Consider the following 26449-nt stretch of genomic DNA (forward strand, 5'->3'; position numbering starts at 1 on the left):
TTAAATTTATAAGTGAAGTGTGTGATTTTTTTCACATGTACATAATCCATTTCTAGGTTAATTTTCCCGTAAAGTGTTTTGCACTATCAAAAATGTGCTTCTTATTTGAGAATCCCCAACTGAACGCTAGTCCGATGGTGTGAGTTTGGGGGGCGGGACTACCTGTATCTCTGACCAATCACAGTCATGGGGAGTGTTTGGACAAGGGACCCTCATATAGGCGTCTGAAATCGCATACTCTCTTGAGTAGGTACTTATTTTGAATAAGTAATTACTTTACGACCATTAAAAATTATGTTCTATGTAGTATGAATGTGTGTATGAATGTAATCTGGACGTAGCCTACTACATTCGCCATGTTGTCATTATCATGTGACCTACCAGTGCCAGTTACGTCGCTTCACTGCCATTCATAAATTGTCTCCCATGGCCTCATGGGATAGTAAAGTGTCCATCGTATGCACACTTCAGAATCTCGCCAGAAGAAATAGGTCATCTGGGTACTTTTTGAGTACTGTAATTTCGGACATACTTCTTTTGTCACACTGTTTTTTTGCATACTATAGTAGGGAAGTATGCGATTATGGATGCAGCCAGTGTCTAGTTTTCCAAAAACTGTTAGAAAACAATTATATAGTGTCGCTAGAGCCTTCGAAATTACCTACTTCACATTAAACATCGATTACCAAATAAAATCATAAACATCTAATCAAGCAATGTGTGAAGATATAACAGTTCTCTGTAAAGGGATACTGTAGATGTTTGGATTTTCATTGGAAGTTACACAGATACAGGGTCTTGCCAACTTTGAGAAGAAACCAAGCACAGGATATTCTTTGCTTCAATCAAGGGTTATTGCTTAGCTGGAACAACTATAACATTAGGGATCCCTCAAGGCTCTATTCTTGGACTGGTTTTATTCAGACATTATTGCCTTGCAGCCTCCTGGGAATGTTATCAGAGCAACTCTTTGATATTTGAAATGCTAAAACTCATGTTACGAGTTATTTAGATTTCTGGACACGCGCAGCTACTGCCCAGTCTGAGACTGAACATGTTATTATAAACTTGGCTTTGATCTGTTATACAGAATATAGTGTGGCACTAATTGTTTAATGATTCACCCAGTTGCTTTTTGATTAGGCTATTGTTATGACTCATTTAACTATTTGCTTTGTCTGAAACAAGAGTTGGTTATATTTACTGACCTTGTCACTAATGTCTTCTGTTTGATGATTTCTTTGACTAGTTGTGGAAGTCTTTGTTTTGGTGATTGCACTTGCCTAACTTTGCAGCATTTATTAAACATGCTTTGAGAACCGAGACCTGAATGTCTTTCTTCTGAGCTTGCGCGGAAGAAAATTAATCACCATTGAAACCTCCCGTCTTGCACCTTGGGACTCAGTGGGAAAGCAAAGCAAGCAGTCTATTTATTCCTCTTTAATGTATACAAGGACTTGAATATTCATGCTGTCTACTAACATGTGTTGCGTACACATACTGTATTAGGGGAAAATACACTGGGAAAGCCTCATACCAATCAAAATCTGGAAATAAACAGATAGTTAATGTTAATTTAGAACCTTTAAAGACATTTATTTTGACTCTAGTCAAAAAGAAAATAGTATTCTTACTTGTGGTTTCAGACTTTTGGACCCCCATGTATCTTATAGTATATCTTACTGAGTTGAATCATCTTGACATCTGGTGACATTCCCATGCTGATATATTATGTACCATCACATACTCTTAAGTGCTCCGGTGGCCTTGCTGAAACCTGATCCATGTTAGGCAGATTTGATAGATAGTGACACCCTTACAGGAATCTGACAGGAGGAAAAACAGAACACACACCCAGGCTACTTGTGCAAATTCTGACATATTCTTATTAATAACATTATCTTGTTATTTTAATTGTTTTATAAGGTCTTCCCTTGCATTTTAACAATAAGTTCAGGTTAGGATCCAGATTTTACATTGGACATCAGGATGCAACTCAACACTTTTATTATTTATAAGTATTTATTGCATACAAGTAAAAAAAAATCTGTATCATATTTACTTTTACCTTCAACAGTTCATGCAACTTCTACCAGGTGAATCTGCTCCAAAATATCGTAGATATGATTTCACACAACTTTTTACTTGCAATCAACAAAATATTTGAAGTTTTCCCATTGCATTTAAAGGTTGATAAGCTTATTCACTTCTCTGTCTTAACTATGGACGATTATACGGTTAGTTGCACTTTACTGCTTGCATTTAGCGTTGTTTTAAACATCAGAATGAATCTGAGACCCATTTTTGAGTCGAGGTCCACAAACTGAAAACCACTGGTATAAACATTGCACTTGACGTAAATGCTAAAGAACGAATTGTAATCATATCTCATTAGGGTTCAGTTGTGTAGTAGTAATTCTCAAACCCATCTCAAACCCATCTTAAACCATTCTTCGGATGAGACGTTAAACCAAGGTCCTGACTCTTTGTGGTTATTTAAAATCCTGGCCAAATTTGCCCATTGGCCTCTGTCCATCATCCTCCGAATCATCCCCATGTATATGTTACCGGCAAAGTGTGTAATTCTGGCATAATGCCTAGGTAATGTATAGAATTAGGTAATGTATTTTTTGCAAAAAACATCAGGAATTCTATACATTGCCTAGGCATTCTATACAATACCGGGATTTCACACTTTGCCGGTAACATATGTACTGATTGGCTTCATCACTCCATCTCCTCTCCACCAAGCTGGTGTGTAGGGGGCGATCTGGTGCAATATGGCTGCCATCGCATCATACAGGTGGATGCTGCATATTGGTGGTTGAGAAGATTCCCCCCTTCCATATGTAAAGCACTTTGATTGTTATTATTATTATTAAACATATTAAGGCATTTAATACATGTTCCTGGCATTTTTAGGAAATGCGAATGCAATGCATATTGTTCTCAGCCTACAGTAAAACAGCATTAGCTGATTATCTGTGGTTTAATATGTGCATTAAAGTATATTAACATGCATAAATGCTTGTGTGTATGTTGTTATCATGAGTAACATCATATTGTTTGGACAACGATATAGCCGTAGGTTGGCGCCTTAATTGTTCTGCGTGTGAATCACGCGATTAGTAGCCAGTGATAAACCGTTATTGGGTATTTGTGAGAGCATGGAATCCCCTTGATGATTAATCTAGATGGATGTTCAATCATTCACAGGGCTTTTCAAATAAGTGATGCATGTTAACTGTGAAACCCTAATTTTCCTGAATCCCCCTGGGTTGTAATTCAGAGACATGTAACCATAGCACTGCGCACCTAATTGGCTCCATTTAAGGCTGGAGGCCCACGGGCTGCAATCGGCTATTCACCTTTGAACTTAAATGAGAGAGGAGATGTACCTTGTGATGATTATAATAAGGATGATAGAGAAAAAAAAAATCACAGGCTTAGTTAAGAATATCATGGTTTCTATTTTGCATCAAAATAAGCTTGTAGCCACAAAAATGCTCTGCACTTGGTTTTTCTTGGCTAAATGAACCATCAATAATAGTTCCAGTGGACCACGGTAACATGCACCTGATGTCACTGATGTTTCAATGGCAAAACCGATTAACTAGTGTGCCATTTGAGCACACACAGCATATGTTTGTCTTACCAATAATTTGATTTAGAAAGCACTTCAGAAAGTGTTCTCTTTAGTATGCATATATTAGCAGCAAAAATCACACGCTGCCATATCATATTCTGGCTTATGTGGATGCAACCCTTGTTAGCACACTCTCAAGTTTAATTTAAAGGTGCAAAAGGAGAAGAATTGAGGTAATGAACTAAATCATCCATGGATATGTCATCCAGCTTGCTGTCTGAGCAGGTGTGTGGGGGATGTAGTAATAGTATAGTGGGGAGAACTGTCTCTGTAACTGGACTGCTACTACTGAAAATATGTTGTGCTATGGCTGCAGAGTAGTGCAATCTTTAGCTAGTCTTCTTTTTCAACTATGTCTGAGTGTGAGAAAATTATAATTTTTTTGTCATTTTTGAGCCAAGGATCCCCTTTCACTTTTATGATGATTAATTAGATTTTAATTTGATTAATTAAAAATGGGATTGTAGTTATTTATTTATTTATTTAATTAATTAATTATTTATTTCAAGCAAATAGTGTGACAACAGAAAAAAAATACATAATAATAATAATAATAACTTATACACTTATGCTTGAAATGGAGTGGGGAGAAGTAAAACTTATTGAACCCCACCCCAGTCTGTCAAAGAATACAAACAAAATAGCTGCTTCCTACTTCAACTATCTCAAAGAGAGAAGAAAAAAAATAAAAAATATATATATATATATATATATATATATAAAATAAATATTAGTAATAATAATACCTCATTAAGAAACAGTATTATAGTTGCACATATGCAAAACCACACATACATACTATACATATTCATAATATACAGATATTACCTCAGGTAACAATGAATATAAAATACCAACAATTACACATTCTTGTACCTTTTTTGCCCCAAATTAAGGTTTGTAACGGTGTGATTCACCTCGTAGCTGGTAGGTTTGGTTAGCTAATAACTCTTATGAGAACACTCTGAAGGGAGGGTGGGATCTTATGATTTCAAAACTAGTTTGCTATTGCTAGCCTCTCTGAAATTGCCAACTTTACGCTCAAAAAGCCCCATGATGAAGCTAACAGGCTGTTAACATGATCAGACCAAACTGACCAGTTATTTTAGACTAAGACTAAGCCAAGTACAACTATTTCTACAGATCATTTTTGACATTTAAATCCATTTTATTGAAGATCTAAAGAACGTGTATTAAATCACACAACAGGGATATGAAGTAAAAATGATTTGGTGTATCATATCATAAAATGGTCACATTTAAATTAAAATAACTCTTATTGGTATCATCTTTTTACATTTGTATAAGCCTCCAGATCCTGTAACAGATGTAGCTGCTAAAGAAAAGTCATTAGTAACTAAGCACACTGGCGTTATATAACACTGATCTGAATGAAACCAATGGCAGATGAAAGCAAATATAGAATGACTCCCCAAATTGTATTTGATCAGGTGTGTAGGTGAAGAATAATCAGAAAATATGAATGTGTCTCTCCCCACTCAATATTGTTCGGTATAGTTCATTGGTATATTATAGATGCTAATTTAACCGATTTACCACTTAGCAACAGAGGCTAAGAACAGGGTGAATCACCTCACCGAAAACTTTTCTCAGTTTGATTAATGCTTGTGTAGATTATTTGTGATTGTCTAACCTAAGTTCTTGCTCTGTTGATAAATTAACGGTGGTGTTATAAGTATTCACTAAAAGTACCACTTTTTTCTACATGTATCATGGTATTTTTAAAGTGCCTTGAAACCATATCACATACACTACTGTTTTAGGGTCAATAAAAAAAATAAAAAAAATAATGCTTTTATTCGGCAAGGATGCGTTAAATTGATCAAAAGTGACATTAAAGACTTTCAACAAAAGATTTCTGCGGATGCTGCGTCATATCATCACGCCTGCTGCACTCATGGTACAGCAGCAAAGTTTCTTGATTATTACGCAGGAATGAGAGTATAGTTCCTAGCCATATCAGCCTAGAAAATCGCAGCTTTTCATTTTTCGTCGGTCTTAGTACACAATGTAACTACAGAAGAGTCAAGTTTTAAATAGGAAAAATATTGAAACTCTTTGGTCATTTTACTTTGAGAGAGATGCTAATGGTCCTGTCCGATTCAATGATCTATGCTAAGCTATGCTAAAAGTGGTACCGCCAGACCCGGAGATCGGCTGAATGGATTCAAAAACGGTAAAACTCAACTGTTTAACTCTGGGGGAGTTGTAAAATGAGCCTATTTCCAAAAAAAGTGGAGTATCCCTTTAAGAAAAAATATGTTAGTTCGGCCAGAGCTGTTGAGCTTGGTAAAGCAACGGTTTCCTCCTGATATCTAACCGTTTCTCCTCCTAATCTCCTCCATGTCGCTTTAAAATATAGCATTCTGTGTAGAATTCAAATGGGTCCGATACGTTTTCTGGTCTGCACCGACTCGTGCACATGATCTGTGCTATCGTGTCTCTGTACCGGAGCAGACTAGAGTGTGCGCTGCGGCGGTTTGCGTGACACTAATGTGAAATCAGACTTTATTTGTCCCAATGGAAAGCATATGTACTGTACCCTTTCTGAATCTTTTCCCATCCCATTTATAGTGCACTATGTGCCATTTACCATAGAAAATAGTAAATATGTGAACGTGACAGATTTCAGCTGCAGCTTCAGCGTCTATTTATAGTGTAGGGGGCGGGGCGGTTTAGATTCTAGAGAGCATTTGATTGGACAGAAAATCTGATGAAAGCTGAAGTGCAGAGTGATGTCATCAAAATCATTGATCCATACTGGCGGAAGTGAGAGACTACGTTTTGAATGCTTCTAAATGTGAATTTTGTCATTGTTTTGGTGTACACTAGCTTATAAAAAACAGTAAGGCTACCGTATTAACTTCCATTTTGATTTCATGGGGACTTTAAAGGTGCAATGTGTGATATTTCTGAGGATCTATTGACAGAAATGCAATATAAGATCCATAACTATGTTTTCAGTGGTGTATAAAGACCTTACTTAATGAACCGTTATGTTTGTATTACCTTAGAATGAGTCATTTATATCTACATAACCGCAAGCACCCCCTTCTATGAAGGTCGACATATCGTGACGTCATTTTTCTACCGTAGCCGACAGCGAACAAACAGCGCTACAGAGCGCGTTTCGTCACTAACTTGAATGAGAAGCAGCAGAAAAAAACGCAGCAGAATACTCAGGTTGTCCCTGACTCTGCAAACGTGGAGAAAAACATGCTGTCTGAACGACGCCTCGGACATCGTAACGTTAGCTATTTCCCCTTACCTAGCTGCTTTGATGCTCTTATCCATAGCTCTTATCTTATACTAACTAGCATGGAAACAGGCTATGGTAAAGTCAGTGAATAAAAGACTAACACAATGATGAACAAGTAAAAATAATTGCAATAACATGTGGTTTTACTGAATAATTAAGTAAATATAATTTAATATAAAATATAATATAAAGAAACCTCATTGCTTGACTTGCTACTCTCTGCTGACTCAGATGACGACATCTTCCGATCCTACGTCGGCCACCGTAGCTTCTCATTCGAGTTTGCAATTTGAAGGATTGGCCTTGAGTGACTGACTGTTTGCAATTCGCAAATCTCACCACTAGATGCCGCTAAAAATCACACACTGCACCTTTAAAAAAATGACAGTGCAAGTTGCTATAAGATAGCTCAAACCTGCATTTTAGTCTGGGACTAGGCTTAAGCCTTGTCTATGAAACCGGCCAATAATCACATACATTGAATATGTTGCCATTATTGCATACCATTTTATAACATACAGTACTACAATACACTGAGGTGCACATAGTATCTGCCACTATTTGCATTAAGCATCTAACAACTATTTACACTTAGTGTAAATAGCATCTATCGCTATTTGCACTTAGCGCAATATAGCCGCCGCCTTTTTAATAGTTTTAGTTTCTTTAACGATAACAGCACTGGATACCATCACTGTACCATGGTAAAACCTACAGTTTAACTGAAAAAAGCAATACATATGCACTCAGCTCCATCTCAGTAAAGCCCTAAAGGTGTCTCCAATAACACTCCAGGTGCGCCGCCAACAATTTTGGGGCCCCCAAAAGTGTGTGGGCCCTTAGAATCGTCCTAACTTTAGGATTTAGGAGTAGAGCCCTATAACCAGAACCAGTAAATGAGCATAAGTAGATTTAAAGACTTGAGCGAGAATTTAGAGAAAAGGTGCATCGAGATGCGAAATGCACCGGACAGGACTGTAATCCCCACGATGCCTGCGCTACTAAAGCGCCCTACCGTCTAGTGACAGATCGGCCTCGTGGAATGATCTGAGAGCACAGAGTTTGCCTCAGTTTTGCACATCACAGAGATCACGCTGTTAAATAATTCATAATGCTGGCAGTAATTAGGAAGCGGTGGGGCCCACAGAACACAGCAGTTACTGGAAACACTTCCCTCTTCACCCTTGACAGTTCCTCTACCCCTGAGTGCCAGCTCCTTGATTAGCAATGTGAGCCATTAGCACATCTTGCCGTCATAAAATTTCAGGTTGCATTAGGTAAACATTGATGGGTCTAACGGCAAGAGGAGGTATAACTGCGGTCAATTTACAAAACTAATGCTTCTAAAAACATCTAAAACACCCTGTCGCCAATAAGAGCGAATAATGCAACAAAGCTAGAACGTTCCTGTTATGATCAACAAAGCCGGCTATAGTCTGCAAGCTGTTATTAGCAACACCTCTTAGAAGAAAAGTTTTTTTTACATAAACTACACTTTAATATAGACAGTTCTGTGGTTATGATGTGACCATGACAGCCCAAAGATGCTATTAGCGGTGCTTGCTAAGCTAATATGCTAATATTACTCTTGCTCATACTTTATTAGAGTTAGGGCTTTGTTCAAATCCACAACTTTATTAAACTTAGCAAGTAGCTTATGTATTTTTTGGAAAATTAATCATTTTTGCTTAATTGACAAATACTTAAAGGCCATATAACTTAATTTGGTATTAGAATAAATATAATAAAAAAAGTTTCCTTAATTGACATACCTGAATGTCAAATATATTTATTAATATAAATATATAAAAATTAAGCTATTTGCTTAAGGCCAAAAACAATTTAATTTGTTAAGTCATATAAATATGAATGTAAATGTTTAACAATGAAGCTGTTTGCTTAATTGAGGAGTACTTGAAGGCCAAATGTAATTTTTAATATTTATATAAATATTAATGTAACTTTAAAAAAAATAAAAGTGTGTTTAAAAGTGTGCTGTACTACCAAAAAATAATATTGAGAATTGTGAAATGTCAGTGGTATGAGTATCAATTACTGAAATTCTGATTGTGACAACCCTACAATTAGACTTTATTTTTTAAACCTGGTGGATGATAAAAAAAAAATCCCAAATTTACATTGTCATTTATATTGTCCACAGCCATCAGGGACCGGATATCACATTAACTTGGAGGCCCCAAGTGACAACACAGTAACAGGCATGCTGATGAGGAGAGGTAATTACCTCTTTATTAAAAATAATTAATAATTAAAAAAAAAAAGTTTAATCTTACTACATCATTTTTTTTAAATTGCATATTAAATAAATGGCGTAAATGTGTCCAATGCAGCGCTGCATTCCTGATCTTAACCTTAGATGCCTCTCATCTCTTGAATCTTCCTGACTCTATGTGTGTTCTTCAGCAATCAGCTCTCACTCCCAGCTGTCAGTAATTGTGATCTCCACCTGATAACTGGCAGGAGCATCTTTTCTATCATCAGTCCTCGTCCACTGACTCCGGTAAAAAGCACAGCATGACAAGTATCATTTAAAAAGTTTAGACCCCTCGCGCAGATGTGAACCCAGGTCGCTCCACACGTCAGGAAGCCTCAGTGCAGCAGGACACTGATTAAAGATCCATCAATCATCTTTTCTTGCAGATTGCAATTTTTCTCACTTTTGTCAGGGAGCTCTGTATAGGATCTTTTACCCTCGACTGATTTCAGAGTAGACGAGCATCAGTGATGTGTGGTCGGGCCTGATGAATCTAAAAAGAGTGAGGGCAAGAAGGGGAATCATTTGAGCGAAAATTACAGCGAAAGCTCAGCCTTCATCTTTGATCTCTCTCATTGCTCTGCTCATTCAGAAAAAAAAACAAAACAGTTTTTGCCTTTATACATACAACACAAAACCCTAAAACCTTCTAAAGCAGCAGCCTGACTGAAATTTAACTTCATCTTCACAGACAGAAATATCACAAAGTGCAAATAACACTCCTAAATTGCGGTTTACGGCTTGATAGCAAACACCGGATACATTTTTGAGTTATTTTTATTGAAACGTTCCAACACCAAATGAGGTTCGACACTAAACACTAAAACATCAGGTTAGTTTTATTGTAATTGTAATGATTTTTTTGTGTGTTTTTTATTGCTTTATGTATTTATGTAATATCTTTTATATTGTCTGAATCAGTTTGCAGGCTTTCTTTAAAATAAATAAAATCAAATAAAGTAGAATAAAATCAAATCAAATAAATAGAAAACATGTATTAAAATCGAAAACAGTTATTTTAAATTGTAATAATCTTACACAATATGCTGTTACTGTATTTTTGATGGTGAGCTGAGCTTTGGTGAGCAGAAGAGACCAAACTTTTGATTGAACTTTTTTGAAACGATTCAAAGTTTTTGGCAGTATTTGCTTTTGCCAGAAATCATGACTCGAGCCTGTAATGCATTTCTTATATATTTTTATACAGTAAGTTTTTACAATAAAATACCACAAAATAGACCCCATGCACTACACTTCAAACAATATTAGTGTATTACAATGTGTTATACAGATACATAAAACATGACAATGTCAAAAATACTTGGCTCTCAACTAAAGTTTTCAACAAAAGCAGAACAATGTTCAAGGCTCGATTTATAACCAAATACTGCTCACACACGGTCACTTCACATGCAGTGGACTTGACACTCTTCTTCTATCCAGGGAATCTTACGTCTAAGGTGTCCTGCGTGTTTACTGCATTGAGTGTGTGCACACATTAAAAGTGACCTTTAACAGAACCGAGAGATTTTTTTTTTCTCCTCTCTCTCGCGGTTTCCTTTTCATTAAAGTTGTGAACTGGACTTTGCCGGGTTTCTCCAAGGCTGAAATTTCACGGCGTCCATTACGGGGAAGGAGGTGTCCTCAGGGAATTACAGGAGTCTTGGCTACCGCCGGTCGTGGTCTGAACGACCCACTGCCAGAGTGAAAAATTAAGGTTAGCTGAGGAGAACTCAAATCAGATCAGATGCTGAAAACTCATATTTAAAGCTCAGACATAATACACATCGTGGGAAGAGACGAAATCCAATTCCCTGACACTGAAGGGCTGAAGCGCTGCACATATTGTCACAATGGTCCTCTTAGCGCCTTAACGGCTCATTTTTGCCTTCAAATCAATTGCGATTGTGCCACGGCTGCAAAAATCAGCTCATGATACCCTTTCATCGACCTCAGATTTCCCTAAAATGACTTTTTTTTCGCCTGACGTCATGTTGTCCTCCGTTTTCCGAGATGTGATTTTCGGATTTGGTTATGCCAAGGCTATATGAGATGTTTTTTGCTTCCCTTTTGTTTGATATTACGGTGACTCGGGGAGCATAACGTGGTTGAGGAGGACAGGGATTGTGAATTATTAAAGATGTGTAGTCTGGGCTCCTGAGAGGTCATAGATTTGCAAACATGATTTCAGTGCCGTAATGTGAGAAAAGCCTTAAAACTGACAGTGTTAACCTAAAAGAGTCTTTATGGAATTCACACAAACGAGCCATTACCCTGGACTTTAGCTGAAGTTTCTGCCAAAATATTATCACTCTTAATAACTTTTCCCCAGCATATTTTGTGGGTTTAGTTGACTCCAATAACATCTGCGCTGCAGTTTTGCATGATGTAATAAAGGCACCATATGATGAGAAATCAAGTGTTTGTACTATGAAAAAGTAAACATACTGTAACTTTAAGAGCTAAACAGTTGCTTTCCACTTCTAAAAGGAAAACAAAATCATCAACTGAACCCAAATTCTGAATACCAAAATCTCTGAATAGTAGAATACAGTAGAACATGGCATTAGCAAAGTCATGGGTTTGATATTAAGGGAATGCTTGGCCACATTTAATGAAGTAGACCTTCAATGCAATGCAGGCCATTTTGGATAAAAGCATCTGCCAAATGCATAAATATGAACATTTAATGTTAAAAATAACATATGACCATGATCATTTACACGCCAACAACACCTATTTGGTGTTTAGACACTTATGGCCCACCATCACAGTGAGAGAATAAGGAGGAAGTAGGATGCTATTATTCCTAAGCCCCAAAAGAAAAAAACAATAAGATTAAAATGTGGCAAAGTGCATGTATTTTATGTAACTATGAAAAAAAATGTACATTTAAAATGAGTGTGTAATACAAACTAGATGAGTAAAGTTTGTGCACAAACTTTGGTGTTGGCTTGAGAAAGCCTAGCCTGAAAGATTGAAGTAATTGTAAAAGCTTGAGGTGTGAAACAGTTTCGAGAGAGAGAGAGAGAGAGAGAGAGAGAGAGAGAGAGAGACACTTTAAAAAGAGTTAAAAAAGATTGAAGTTTGAAGGTTTCAATTTTGAAGCAGTTTTAAAAGCTTGAAGTTTGAAGGATTTCAATTTGAAGTAGTTTTAAATTTGAATCAGTTTTCAGCTCAAAGTTTGAATGTTTAAAGTCTTTCAGAAAAAATGTTTGGTATGTAATTGCTAGGGTATTCTAAGTGGTTGCTAAGGTGTTTCTATGTGGCTGCTAGGATACTCTGACTGGGGTGTTGTGTGGTTTCAAGGGTACTTGGGGTGGTTGCTAGGGTGTTGCTATGCGGTTGCAAGGGTATTCTGGGTGGTTGTTAGGGTGCTGCTATGCGGTTGCTAGTACATATCGCATTGCTAGCATGTTTCAGATAGATAGATTAAAAAAAAGAATTGAAGCTTACATGACTTCAAATGGCTTAGATGGATGGATGGAATGATAGATGGATGGATGGATAGATAGAATGATAGATGGATGGATTGATAGATTGATAGATGGATGGATGGATGGATGGGTGGATGGAGTCCTGGTTCTAAGAGTAAATTTAAAGATTATTTGACTGATTTAGAGGAATTTCAAAACATCAGCAAATGTAATTATTAACAAGTTGTTAGTGAATCTAGGTCTACAAACACTTCTCAAAAAACAAATGGAGCTGTTGAAATTCAAATAAAGTGATAGTCGTAAGCTCAACATTACCTCAACAAGCGGATGCCAGCGGGCGATGGGTTTGCGTGGGTACGTGAGCATCTCATTCCAGTGATCGCGTCCCAAACTCTGAGCTCTGTTTCCCACATGGCACACACCAATTACCTCATTGTGACCTACTCTGTGAATGAGAAGAGTATATCCATGCTTAAAATGTGACAGCTGAACCAGGATGCCAAAAAACAATGTGTCTTTTTCCAACTTTAAAGTGCCAAATCTACCCCTTCAGCAAAAAAATATGATGAATTTGCTAAATATTTATATCTTATATTTTTATATCTTAAAATATTTTATATATCTTTCACTCTGTGCATCACAAAGACACATGAACTCTTAGTCTTCTCCATCCAATAAATTCTCTGTTCTGTTATTTTTGCAGCAGCGATGAGACACTGAAATGCTGCGGTTCGTATTTCTCAAACAGGACAGTGATCTAAATCTGATATGAACCTCTCGCTGCATTGGGAATATACAGCTCAGGCTATTCCTCAGATCACCCACCAGCACTAAGAATAAACTTCTATAGTCTCTAAGCACTGTGCTTGTCAAAAATTAAAAGCATATTTAATTTAAATGATATTCCTTTTCAGTTCAAATTTGACACTGTATGCTCACTAGCTCCCACCACGCTGCTAGCTGTACCTTTAGATTAGCTCTGCTAAAACTGAAGGACTAACAAAAGTGTTGGGGAAGCGACTTTGAGAGGACTGTTTTATTCTAACCAGACCAAGCTGGTTTATGATGGTTTGAACGTTTGCTGCTTGCATATGTTGGTCTTTTCAACAGGCTGAACTACAGTAAAGCTACAGTAGTACAAGAAATAGTAGTACAAGATAATGACAAAAGGTAGCTAGCTATATTGAAGCTATGTAAGGGGTTAAAAAGTACATTTACAGACATACAACTACAACTAAAAATACAATGAAAAACTCGAAAACATCCTAATTTATATAAATGGGTCAAAAACATAGTGATGGACTGCAGAATCAGTAAAATACTGTGCATGAACTCCAATGAATCAGTGAATCATTTCTGAATCCGTTCATATAAATGAATCGTTTGAACAGGCCAATTCGCTAAAATGAATTAGACTTCCCAATGCGACACATTCTGATGTGTTATTGCTTTAGTTCGCTCTGCTGTAAATGTGACAGTGACGTAAAACAGTGATGTAATACTAGTCACTAGTTTTAAGATAATGCTAATAAGACACATTAATACCTTACCGGTCATAGTCCATGACTGCTATTAAAAGACTTATTTGGTCAATGTTCTCAGGTGGAACATCAAAAACAATGGCTTCATTGTAGACTGGATTGAGCGTGTTCCTTTTTGTTGAAGTTTTCCTTTTCTTCAGCCTCCGGCCGTCACACATAATAGAAACCTTTACGTAAGGATCTTAAAAAGACAGAAGAGAAAAAGAACATATAAAGTTGCTCAGCACTTATTTATTTGAATTAAAAATGCCTGTTGTTTTTTGAATAATTATTCAAATTTAAACAGGACTGAGGAATTGCAATTCAAATTTAGGAAAGTAAATTAAAATTATTTGCGCGCACACACACACACACACACACACACACACACACACACACGCAGGTAATTGCGAGTTTACATCTCACAATTCTGACTTTTTTCTCAGAATTGAGTGATATAAAGTCAGAATTGTGATATAAACTTGCAATTGCAAGTTATAAAGTCAGATTTTCATGATATAAAGTTGCAAATGCGAGTTATAATGTCAGAATTATGTGTTATAATCTCGCAATTGTGAGTTATAAAGTCAGAATTGTGAGATATATAAACTCTCATATGTACATATATATATATATATATATATAGATATATATAGATATATTCCTCAGAATTGGACTTTATAACTTGCAATTACAAGTTTATATTTCACAATTCTGAAAAAACAAGTCAAAATTGCAAAATGTAAAAAAAGTGAGAAAAAAAGTTGCAATTATCTTTTAAGTTGTTTTATTCCGTGGCGGAAACAAGCTTCCATATATAAATACATATACATACATACAAACATACATACATAAGTGAACACAAAAGAAATTCTGGATTTTGCCCAACCCCACTTAGCACTACTTGTGTATGTAAAATCTCCTGCCACATTCTCAAGTGTTTAGTCGATTAAATCAATGCTCTTTTAGAGAGCCCAGGGCGGCTTTGTTTTAACATGTCATGATGACACCAAAAAATCATTACAGCAGAGACAATACGTCATGTAGAGGTGAGGATGTTGAGGAGCCTACCAGACGCTCCCGTGATGTCCATGGCTTTAAGATTTCTGGCTTTAATTATCGTTATTGTCAATCGGCCGGCAGTTGGCAAGTAACAAAGAGAAAACATCAGATCTCCCAGATCCACATTATCCTAGAAGAGACACAGCAATACAGAAGCAACATACATTAACGGAAAGAATCATATGAGCTGATTTAGTGCAAATCAAACAACATTTACAAAGCTTTTGGTCATTGTAACTGTCATTCCATAGCAGTGTGCAGTGTTATATATAGCTCTTTCTTGGACACAACTTGTACAGAAATTGCTTTTTAAACACTCTTAGGGGTCATACCATGGAAAACATGTTTCTTTCCTTGCTTAGAAAAGCAATAGCACACCTTTTCTCAACAACCTGCATGATTTGAAGATTATTTGTGCCCGTTAACACTAAGGACGATAACTATAACGCTAATGATAGAGATATAGTTCTAAAAATCTTTCAAAATATTAAAGAATAGTAGAGTCCACATCACAACTATAATGATAATGACACAGAGAAATGATATCGTATAGGAATCACTTTCAGAATATTTTTTTTTTCAGCTGATGAACAATAAAAACATTAATAGCCAATCAGAATCCACCAGACTTTACAGAGTTTTAAAGTACTTTTAAAGCGGCAGACGTCAAACCTGCAGCGCTAGCTTACAATAAACAAGAGTGTTAGCGTTCGGTGTGCATGCTAATATAGCTATCGTCCTTGGTGTGAACGTGCCTTTACAACTCACTTTAATATTTAGGATTGGGAGCTTTTTCAAACACAAAGCTGAAAGGCACATATTGTTTGTTGAAAGTGTCAATGTAATTCATGCTTGGCAAAGACGCAGTTATTGAAGAATGAAGCAGTGCCAATCGTGTTGGACCCCACAGCAAACCTGCAAGTAAACACTGCTACTCATTACACATGCAATCACAGCCTGCTCATTTTTAAAAGGTCAGAAAGAGGGTAGGAAACTGTGACGTACAGCTAAATTACAACGGTTTTTGGGGCAAGAATCATTAAATGGGCATACAATCTCATTAAACTGCATACAATATAACCACTTTAAGAAATAAAACACATTATTAAGTTTGTCTGACATACAGTGAGGACTCAATAAATTGGTCAAATATGTATGGGAACAGAGAAGCATTTCACCTCACGGGAATCCTGTTCTTCCACTTTGCCATCCACTCATAACAGCGAGCAGAAACCTGCTGCCTAATTATCACATCTGAAAATAGACACATTTTGCACCTTTTTTTAAAATTAGAGTCGTTCGTATAATGAACTAAAAATGCGATCCATAAAAACATCTCATCAAAATAAGCCTCAGTGTAGTGGGAGCCAACAATATATATCACCAGACACTTATTTAAACCTGGCTAGTACCGGGTTGGACCTCCTTTTGCCTTCAGAACTGCCTTAATTGTTCGTGGCATAGATTGAACAAGATGCTGGAGACATTCCTCAGAGATTTTAGTCCATATTAACATGATAGCATCACGCAGTTGCTGCAGATTTGTCGGCTGCACATCCATGATGCGAATCTCCCGTTCCACCACATGCCAAAGGTGCTCTATTGGATTGAGATCTGGTGACTGTGGAGATCATTAGAGTTTAGTGAACTCATTGTCATGTTCAAGAAACCAGTTTGAGATGATTTGAGCATTGTGACATGGTGAGTTATCCTGCTATATCCATCAGAAGATGTGTCCACTGTGGTCATAAAGAGATGGACATGGTCAGCAACAATACTCAGGTAGGCTGTGGTGTTTAAACGATGCTAAAATGGTACTAAGGGGCCCAAAGTGTGCCAAGAAAATATCAAACACACCATTACACCACCAGCAGCTGTTTGTGCGTGAAAATCCCAGTAGATCAGCAGTTTCTGAAATACTCAGACCAGCACGTCTGGCACCAACAACCATACCACGTTCAAAGTCACTTAAATCACTTTTCCCCATTCTGATGCTCAGTTTGAACTTCGAAAGCAGATCGTCTTGACCATGTCTACATGTCCAAATGCATCAAGCTGCTGCCATGTGATTGGCTGATTAGATATTTACATTAACGAGCAGTTGAGCAGATGTACCTAATAAAGTGGCTGATGAGTGTGAAATGAATTTCATCAGAATAAACTTGTGAATGGTCAATGGAAAAAGATAGACTACATAGACTGATAGAGTATGCTAAACAGCTGCTTGGACAAGCCCCTCGGAGCAAACTAGGGTTAAACGCATTACCCAGAGCACAATCGTGATATAACCTTTGATCTAGGTAATGTAGTTCTATGTATACATGCAGCTCTGAGGCTCATTTCAGCGCGTTAATGCAATGACACAACAGAACGGAAGAGAAGACGACGGACATACATTAGTAATGAATCGAAGAGTGTGCAGAACCCAAATGGGCCTTTAATGCACACAGCAGCCAAGCACTGGCGGGTCCCACAGCTACCAGAACTTTCACGTGCTGTCAATTATTAACTGATCTATGTTAATGGACACGCTCTGCACTGGGATCAGATGGGTGTGTAATGTTGCTGAGAGCATGTAAGAACTCTTAACATTACTTAGTCTCTCATATCTTTCTACCCCCAAAGGATTCAAGAGAATGATCTCAAAGTTGCATGAGGCCCATCAGTGGGCATTATAAGAGAAACTTTGTTTTGCTTAGCAATATATATATATATCGTTTCAGGTCACTACAAATTAATACTTTTTTTCAGAAAGGAAGCATTAAGTTGATCAAAAGTGACATTAAAAGTTTAAAAGTGTAAAAATATTTGTATATCAAATAAATGCTATCATTTTCAACTTTCTATTCATCAAAGAATCTTTGATCTAAATGTATTGCAGTATCCACAAAAATATTAAGCAGCACAACTGTTTTCAACATTGATAATAATAATAAATGTTTTAAGCACATTAGAATGATTTCTGAAGGATCATGTGACACTTAAGTCTGAATATTCAGCTTTACAATTTAAAATGTAATTCATTCCTGTGACGGCAAATTACATACAGTTATTTTAAATTATAATATTTACCAATATTACAGTTTTTACTGTATTTTTAATCAAATAAATGCGCATAAGAGTGGTGAGCATAAGAGACTTCTTTCAAAAACATTTAAAAAATCGTAGCGATCCTACACTTTTGAACAGTAAATTTAGATTTTAAGACTTGCTTTATAGAATACATCTTTGACGTTGGCAAATATATATTTTTTTTACGGTTTTAAAACTAATTTGAAAAATATCAAATAAAAAAACAAATTAATCATTTGTGAGGTTTATGCATAAATAAAATAAAAAAAGACAGTACCAGTGGGGTAAGAAAAATAAACTTAATTCAAGACAAATGATCTGAAATTAAGTCTTATTAATCACATGGAAATTTTGGTCTAAAACACAAGTTGACTTTAGACTTTGGACTCCAAATATGACATGGATTGCTCTTCAACAAGGTTTTTAAAATAAACAAGTAAAGAGATACTTAACTTGGACTAAATTACCCTAAACACCTGAGACTTGACTTAGACTCAACCTCAAATTCTTGAAACTTGACAGACCCTATCTAAAAGGCTTTACACTTGACTTAGACTCTACTCTAAATACTGGAGACTTATTTCAAGGATGTTATCCACTGATTTAGTACAGGGTTCACCAATCTCGGTCCTGGAGGGCCGGTGTCCCTGCAGAGTTTAGCTCCAACCAGCTCCAACACACCTGTTTGAAAGTTTCTAGTATGCCTAGTGAGACCTTGATTAGCTGGTTCAGGTGTGTTTAATTGGGGTTGGAGCTAAACTCTGCAGGACAGCGGCCCTCCAGGACCGAGATTAGTGAACCCTGATTTAGCAAATGGGTTTATGCCTAGTGCATGCTGGTCATGGACTTCCTGCCTTTCTGGAAGTGACTTTGGGCACTGTAAAGGAAACTGCATGAGTGGTTAGCACACCTCATTGGGCTTCTAAGGCTTCCTGACAAATCTAATCATCTGTGATTGTGTGTATTTGAGGAGCTCAGAGGGTCTGTTAAGATAGATCAGTCCCACTCGGAGCAGTTCACAGCCCTCCGGCTCCTCGCACAGTAGGAGGCTCCATCTATTACGGTGAAGCAGAAAGGTCATGGAGGCAGGCGGCAGAGATTGGCTCATTATCTGGCCAGGTCGCAGCACTACGTCCGGTCCTGTCGGCTACGATGAGAGTCGTGTTCATTAATGCTCTACAGGGATGAACTGGAACTGGATGGTGTTTTACTGCCTCACAGAGATCAGACTCAAGAGCAGTTCCACAGTCGAAACTACTACTCTATCACCTTTAATTGCCTTTGGAACATGGATTTAAACATTGGTAAAGGATCAGGTTACCGGTCAGTCTGTCTTTATCACCAAAAGTGGCAAGCACGACCTTTCCTAACAACGTGGGCTTATTTAAATGGACAGTCCACCTAAAGAATTTTAATTCCGTTCTTATTTACTCACCCTCATGTCGTTCCAAACCTGTATGATGACTTTTTTATATATAAAAAAGAAAAAACATTTTTTTTTTTAACATATATTCTTTTGCATTCATCAGAAGAAATAAAATTTACCATTTGAAAGTTTGGGTTCATTCATTTTATTTAGCAAGAAGGCATTATATTTTATATTATTAAGTGAGGATAAAGATAATTATAATGTTACATGTTAAAATTCTATTTCAAATAAATGCTTTTCTTTTGAACTTTCTATTGATCTGAAAAAATAAAGTGTCCAGTTTCCACAAACATATGAAGCAGAACGACTGTTTTCAACATTGATAATAATAAGAAATGTTTCTTGCACAGCAAATCAGCATATTAGAATGATTTCTGAAGGATCATGTGACACTGAAGACTCAGTCTTTCCATCAAAAAAATAAATGTAATTTTACAATATATTGAAACAGAAAACAGTTATTTTAAATTGTAATAATATTTCACAATATTATTGTTTTAACTGTATTTTTGATCAAATAAATGCAGCTCTTGGTGAGCATAATAGACTTCTTTCAAAAATATTTAAAAAAAATCTTACCCCACACTTTTGAACAGTAGTGTATATATTTGGTTACACTTGATTTTAAGGTGTCATTGTTACAGTGTAATTATATATTTAAGTACTGAGTAATATTAAGCAACTACATGTACTTACTATAGGGTTAGGGTGGGATTAGGATTTGTTTGAGGGTTAGTTGCATGTAATTATGCATAATCTACTGTTATTACTATGGTAAGTACATGTAACACAAGGACACTGTAAAATAAAGTGTTACCATATATTTTTATAGTCAATTAATCAGTAACTATAAGTGTACAATTGTGCATTGTAACTGTGCTGTTTTGTTTTGTTTTTTTGCCAATTTTATTTAAATAAAACTGGATGATATCTCTAGTGACAGCCAAGTATGCAGAAAGATCAATAAATGTGATGGCCTGTGGGTTAGCTGTAATGTAGGCAGTTTGTGTTTGTTGTTCTTTGCACATAATAATTAGTGTCTAGGAAAGGGAGTATGGGTAAGGGAGTAAGGTAATGTTTCTTCTTATTGCCTTCGTCTCATCCATTCGATGCACAGCCTTCATTAACAGAGAGGTAAGAGAGGTTGACTCTTGTTGCAAATTAAATCCTAAATTGGATTCTCCTCATCAAGCCAAATCCTCGTTGCTTCATTATAAAGACAAATGCTTTGTCCTTTAAAGCAAGCTGCTCACAAAATTAAGACATTAAATGCTAGAGGCTTTTGTTTAAAGGATTCGTTCACTAAAAAGTCATCATCATGTTGTTCCAAACCTCTAAGACTTAGTTTCTTCCGTGAAACACAAAAGAAGACATTTTAAAGAATGTTTATGCTGCTATTTTTTCAAGATTAAATGGTGACCAGGAGTGATAAGTGATAAACCATGAAGCCATATTAGCTTTGAGTGACAGCCCTTATTTACAGAAAATCTTGCTCTCCAATGTAGATTTCAAATGTCAAGTGTGCTTGTATTCAAAACATATGCTCATATTGAAATATGGTGTCAATGATGTCAAACCTGGTGTGACACATCTTTGAACATGCATTTGTGTGAATGAGTTTTGGAGCACTACAGCGGAGATAAATTAATGACAATTTAAATGTTAATTCATACTAAGATACACTGCATAAAAAAGTCTTGATTTTTACTGGAAAACAAGAAAAAAATCTAAAAATCCTTAAAACTAAATAAATTTACTTGAGAAGCAGCACAATGTACACTAATACATATTAAACTCATTTATATATTTCCTAATATTTATCTATATTTTTAATATATTCTCTGAAAACAGCCCGTAATATCTTCTGCAGTGTTGCTTCTCAAGTAAAATTATAATTTTTCAAGGATTTTTCAAATATTCTAAATGGAAAGTAAATAAAAAATAAATAAATAAATAAAGGACATTAAAAAACGAACATGATGGTGAGTAAATAACACATTTTTCATACATATGCAGAGCCCATAGAACTGTCAATGCAATTGATTTTCTTGTAGCCAAACAGTAAAAATATCACAGTAAAATAGCAAAATAAGACGGTTAATCTAACTGTACCTTCTATTGTACTTAGGTTTGTAGTGTTCCTTTCCCTGACGAGTCATGGTAAAGTGGGCGGGGTGTGGTGGGAAGGGGCGTGGGACAACCGGCTATTAATGCTCAGAACACACCCACTTTTTGTGTGTGAGAGACATAAAGGGTTGGACCTCGTGAAACCAATTCCTCTCTGGCGAGGTAATTGAATTACGCCCTTCCATCTGTAGACTAGGATAACAGACGCCTCTGCTCTCATAAGCACTTAAATCAAGTCAGCGGTAAAATTATGGTCACTTGCGAACTGTGAATGAAATTATAGTGCAGTTGCGAAGAGGTTGAATATGGCTTGAAGAGAGTCTATCTAGTGTGATTCTCCATCTCCAATCCCACCCACCCCCACTCATTCAAAGGCTTATTAACAAGGGCTGCTCGCCAGCATTACAAAGAAAGAACGTAATGAACACATTGATGAAAGTCAGGGCAAAATGAAGAGGCTTGTTAACATTTGCTTAATCACAGATTTTCCATTTTGAGACAAGACCACATGCAGAAAGTAAATATACTCCAGCTCTGGCACAAAACCTTATAATTTCATATGAATTCAACTCAGAGAGGGCTATTTCAAAATTCCACAAGGCATTGCTATTGGTCTTACAATTGTGAATTTTACATCTAAAAGTTACAATTTTATTTCTACTAATTGTATCTTTATATCTCAAATTTGTTCTTTTTTCTCAGAATGACAGCTTTGTAAACTGTATGTCTTACACTTGTGAATTTTACATCTAGAAATTACAACTTTATTTCTCCTAATTGAATCTTTATATCTCACAATTGTTCCTTTGTGTCTCAAAATTACAACTTTATTCCTCTTAATTGCAACTATGTCTCACAATTGTGCCTTCATATCTCAAAACTGAGGCTTTACTTCTTGTAATTGTGTCTCTATGTCTTAATCTAACAGCTGCAACTAATTTTCATAATTGCGACTTTATTTCTCACAGTTGTCCCTTAATTTCATTTTTGCAACTTTATCTCACAATTACCTTTATACAGTTACATATAGTATTGTCAGCAAAGTATCTAACCTAAAACGCACATAAATTTGTCAATTTTTCCTTATGTCTGTTACTACATGCAGACAGTAATCTTTCTCTTTCAACTGCCATAAAGCTTTATATTATCTGAGAATGGCTTCAATGACTTCAGCTGCAGACTATTTCAAAATGTCTGCTGAAATACCCCTGTCTTTCATGTCTATGCTTACAAACAAACAAGAAAATAAGGGTTTGCTTTGTTACAACTCTCTCCACCTCAGTCAGATTGTTGTATTGCTTGCTGTAGAATGGTGGTATGGGATTATGATAAATACAATTGGATTACATTAACTTTAAAGGCTACTTTCCATCATAAATAAATTTGGGGTCAGTGGGATTTTTCCCCCCTATTAATACTTTTATTCAGCAAGGACACATTAAATAGATCCAAAGTGACAGTAAAGACATTTCCAACAAAAATATTTCTATTTTAAATAAATGCAGTTTTTTTTTTTTTTACTTTCTATTCAAATAATGCTGAAACAATATCACCGTTTCCACAAAAATATGTAGCACAACTTTTTTTAACATAATGATAAGACATGATTCTTAAGCAGCAAATCAGCATATTATAATATTACTTTCTGAAGGATCATGTGACACTGAAGACTGGAGTAATGATGCTGAAAACCATGTGGCATCAGGATATGCAAGTACACTAATGTGAAACAAGCAACTATCTCGTGTCACAATCATTCCCAAGCCAAGAACTGCTGGATTAAAGCCTTCGTTTTCAAGTTTACAAAAGTGTAATTTCAGTCGCAATCTGAGGTAAATGTCTCATGGTTAGAGGTGAATCCTAACGGGAGATTCAATGGCACTAAATCCTGCTGATCGACCTATTTACTCTTCCGGATTAGAGATGCGTCAATCTTTCTCTCTCCAGCTGGGTGGAATGGATTGGCCTTTTCGTACATTAACTAGCTTGTGTTTTATTTATAGGCAGAGCTGAATTACACCTTGAATAGATCTGAGCAAACATAATCATTCATTCAGATTGAAATGCAAATGGCTTGCATGCAAAAAAAAACAAAAAAAACTGAAAGGTTAAAGTTGCTTTTTTTCAGAGGTGATATTCGGATTGTATTCGCATGTCATGATCGTGTATGGTGGATTGTATTTCATTTCAGTCTAAGACCGGCTGTGCTGCTGGAACTCTCATGCATTTTTAACAAGTTACTCAGAATCCCTAAAGTAATACAGAGTTAGCATGAAGGTAGAGAGCACTCTGACATCTGTGCTACACTGTTAGCTGATCGATGCCAATTATATAGAAATGAACCTGATTCAATCAGATAGAGGGAGCAGAAAGATAAATGGTACAAATTTGATATTTTTTATATATTTATTTATTTTTGCCTTTATTAATCACAGTCGGCTTTATCCAATAAGATCAACAAGTGCTTGCGTAAACATGATTTATCTTTATAGAGTACTGCAGAGATTAGGCCTATGTCAAAACCCGAAAGAATAATTCGCCAGAGATTTTCCTAATGGTTTTTACATTTATGAGTAAAATAAGATCTGTGGTAAGCATATGTTGACGATACTTGGACGTTTTCAAAACATCCAAATATCGTCAATTTGTGTTTTAACCCCCCATCATGAAAACCAATAGGGAAATCTTGAGGGAACTGGCGAAAAAATCTTCCGGGTTTTGATGTCAGTCCTGCAGCACTCTATTAGTTGGGGAAAAGACTGATTACCACTTTTAAAGTCAACCTAAAATAAAAAGATTGACCCTATTTACTTTCTCAAAACACAGACTGTGCTTATGTAATCCTCTGAATCAGGGTTGCCAGGTTTGCATAACAAAACCAGCCTGATAGCTATTTAAAACTCAGCCAATCAAGGCCAAAACTACCCCAAATCCCATTCTGGGGGAGGGGTTCCCCGGTAAAAATCGTGTTCTGGGTGGTAAAAATTTAGTTTCCCGGGGGTGTTCGCTTCAACCTGCGGGCTAAACAACAACAGTGTAAAAATAGCCCAACATCACGGGAAAACTGCAGACTTGGCAATGCTGCTCTGAATTGACTTAGCTATTTAGCTATTGTTTAACTAAACTATTTAGCCATTGTTTTAGCAAACTCGCAGTAAAATTTGCTCCAATACTGTGATTAACACCCACTTTTCACCATTGAAACCATCCTTGGTTAAATTCCATCCTACTTTTTTTCCAATTAAATATCTTGTTGCAATCAGAAATATGTCAGATTACAGAAGCAAAATGGGCAGCAATGGCAATTCATTCGTCTTAAAGTAATTGCTTTATGAATGTGTGCAAATGACGACCAAACACCAGAAAACAACTGTATAATTGTTTAAGTGGCACTAAAGTCATCAACATACAGTTATCGAACGTTATCGAAATGTAAAGTCTTACACCATAGTATTACATAAGTTATGTTAGATATACAATCAAGCCTCCAAAAATGATTCATGCATTGATGGCACGTGTGGATTGTGTTCCACCAAGAGACGATCCCTAGAGGTATGGCCCACTTATATGCACTGAAACAGCCTGTGATGCATTCTATCCCTTAGACACTAACCTCTAGATCCAGTGAAATAACATGAAATTGCTGCTAGACTAAAATAAACATGTCAACAATGATGAATACTCATTTATAGCATGGATAATATTCAAATAGACAGTGTGATTACCAACCATCCCATTTAATACAATCCATTCCATACTTCATTTAAGGGAACAGAATTGAGATCCACATTAAATCCCTACAGAATGTAGTTTGTCCTGTATTTTAGCACAGCACCACCAAACAGCTGAGAATATTTTGGTTATTTAAAATGTAAAATTACAGATAAGGCTTCAAAACCAATTGTGAAAGAAAATTTTTTGCGAGAGTCATCCGCCAAACGGGTTTCAAAATATTATAAGAGAGTGAACTATTCCTTTAAGTACAGTATGTCATACCGCCTGCACACTAAAACCCCTGTGTTTCTTTATTGGCTGAGGGCAATTCTCCCAGACAACTGGCACAGGTCCACTTATGAGACGGACCAATTTCACCCCATCGGACATCTATCCTGCGCTCCTTCAAATTAAAACAATAAACCTGAAACCACCGTATATTCATGTCAGAGCAAACTCTCCAGCTATTTCAAATATAGGTCACCCCTACGTGTGCCATGTGTGCTTATGAAATATTCACAATTCTCAAAGTATATTTTTATGTTGCTCCCTCTGAAGCATGAAAGTGATCGGAGGAGAGAGAAAACTATCCTCAAATATTTTCACTTGTTCTTTCAGTATGACCATTAACTGCATTTACTTCACAACGGTTACAAATGGACTAATAATACCATTTTAAATTCCATTCATATTTCATGGTGTTAAAATGAACTGTTAACACCAATATAATCTTGCCAAAAGTACAGTAGTGTTCGAATCTGTCTGAGATTTTAGCACATTGCAACACATTTGTGTGACGCTTAATCTGATTTTATAAATAATGGATTTTTTTACATTAATATAATCTGGAGATATATATATATTATATATATATATATATATATATA

At 36.2% G+C, this 26449-nt stretch overlaps 1 protein-coding gene across 1 annotated transcript in view; it reads right to left on the reverse strand.

Annotated features, from left to right (window-relative positions):
* Positions 1 to 10382: 10382 nt before the first annotated feature.
* Positions 10383 to 26449, reverse strand: part of syt9b (synaptotagmin IXb) — a 29063-nt gene continuing 12996 nt past the window's right edge. The window contains exons 4-7 of the mRNA XM_084095175.1: positions 15230 to 15350; positions 14189 to 14360; positions 12954 to 13083; positions 10383 to 10897 (exon numbers count right to left, since the gene is read on the reverse strand). Coding sequence (XP_083951301.1) covers positions 10826 to 10897; positions 12954 to 13083; positions 14189 to 14360; positions 15230 to 15350 — 495 coding nt within the window. The 3' untranslated portion in view covers positions 10383 to 10825. The remainder of the gene's footprint in view (positions 10898 to 12953; positions 13084 to 14188; positions 14361 to 15229; positions 15351 to 26449) is intronic.

This window comes from Abramis brama (genome assembly GCF_963993115.1).
Source record: "Abramis brama genome assembly, chromosome: 20".
Classification (NCBI taxonomy): domain Eukaryota; kingdom Metazoa; phylum Chordata; class Actinopteri; order Cypriniformes; family Leuciscidae; genus Abramis; species Abramis brama.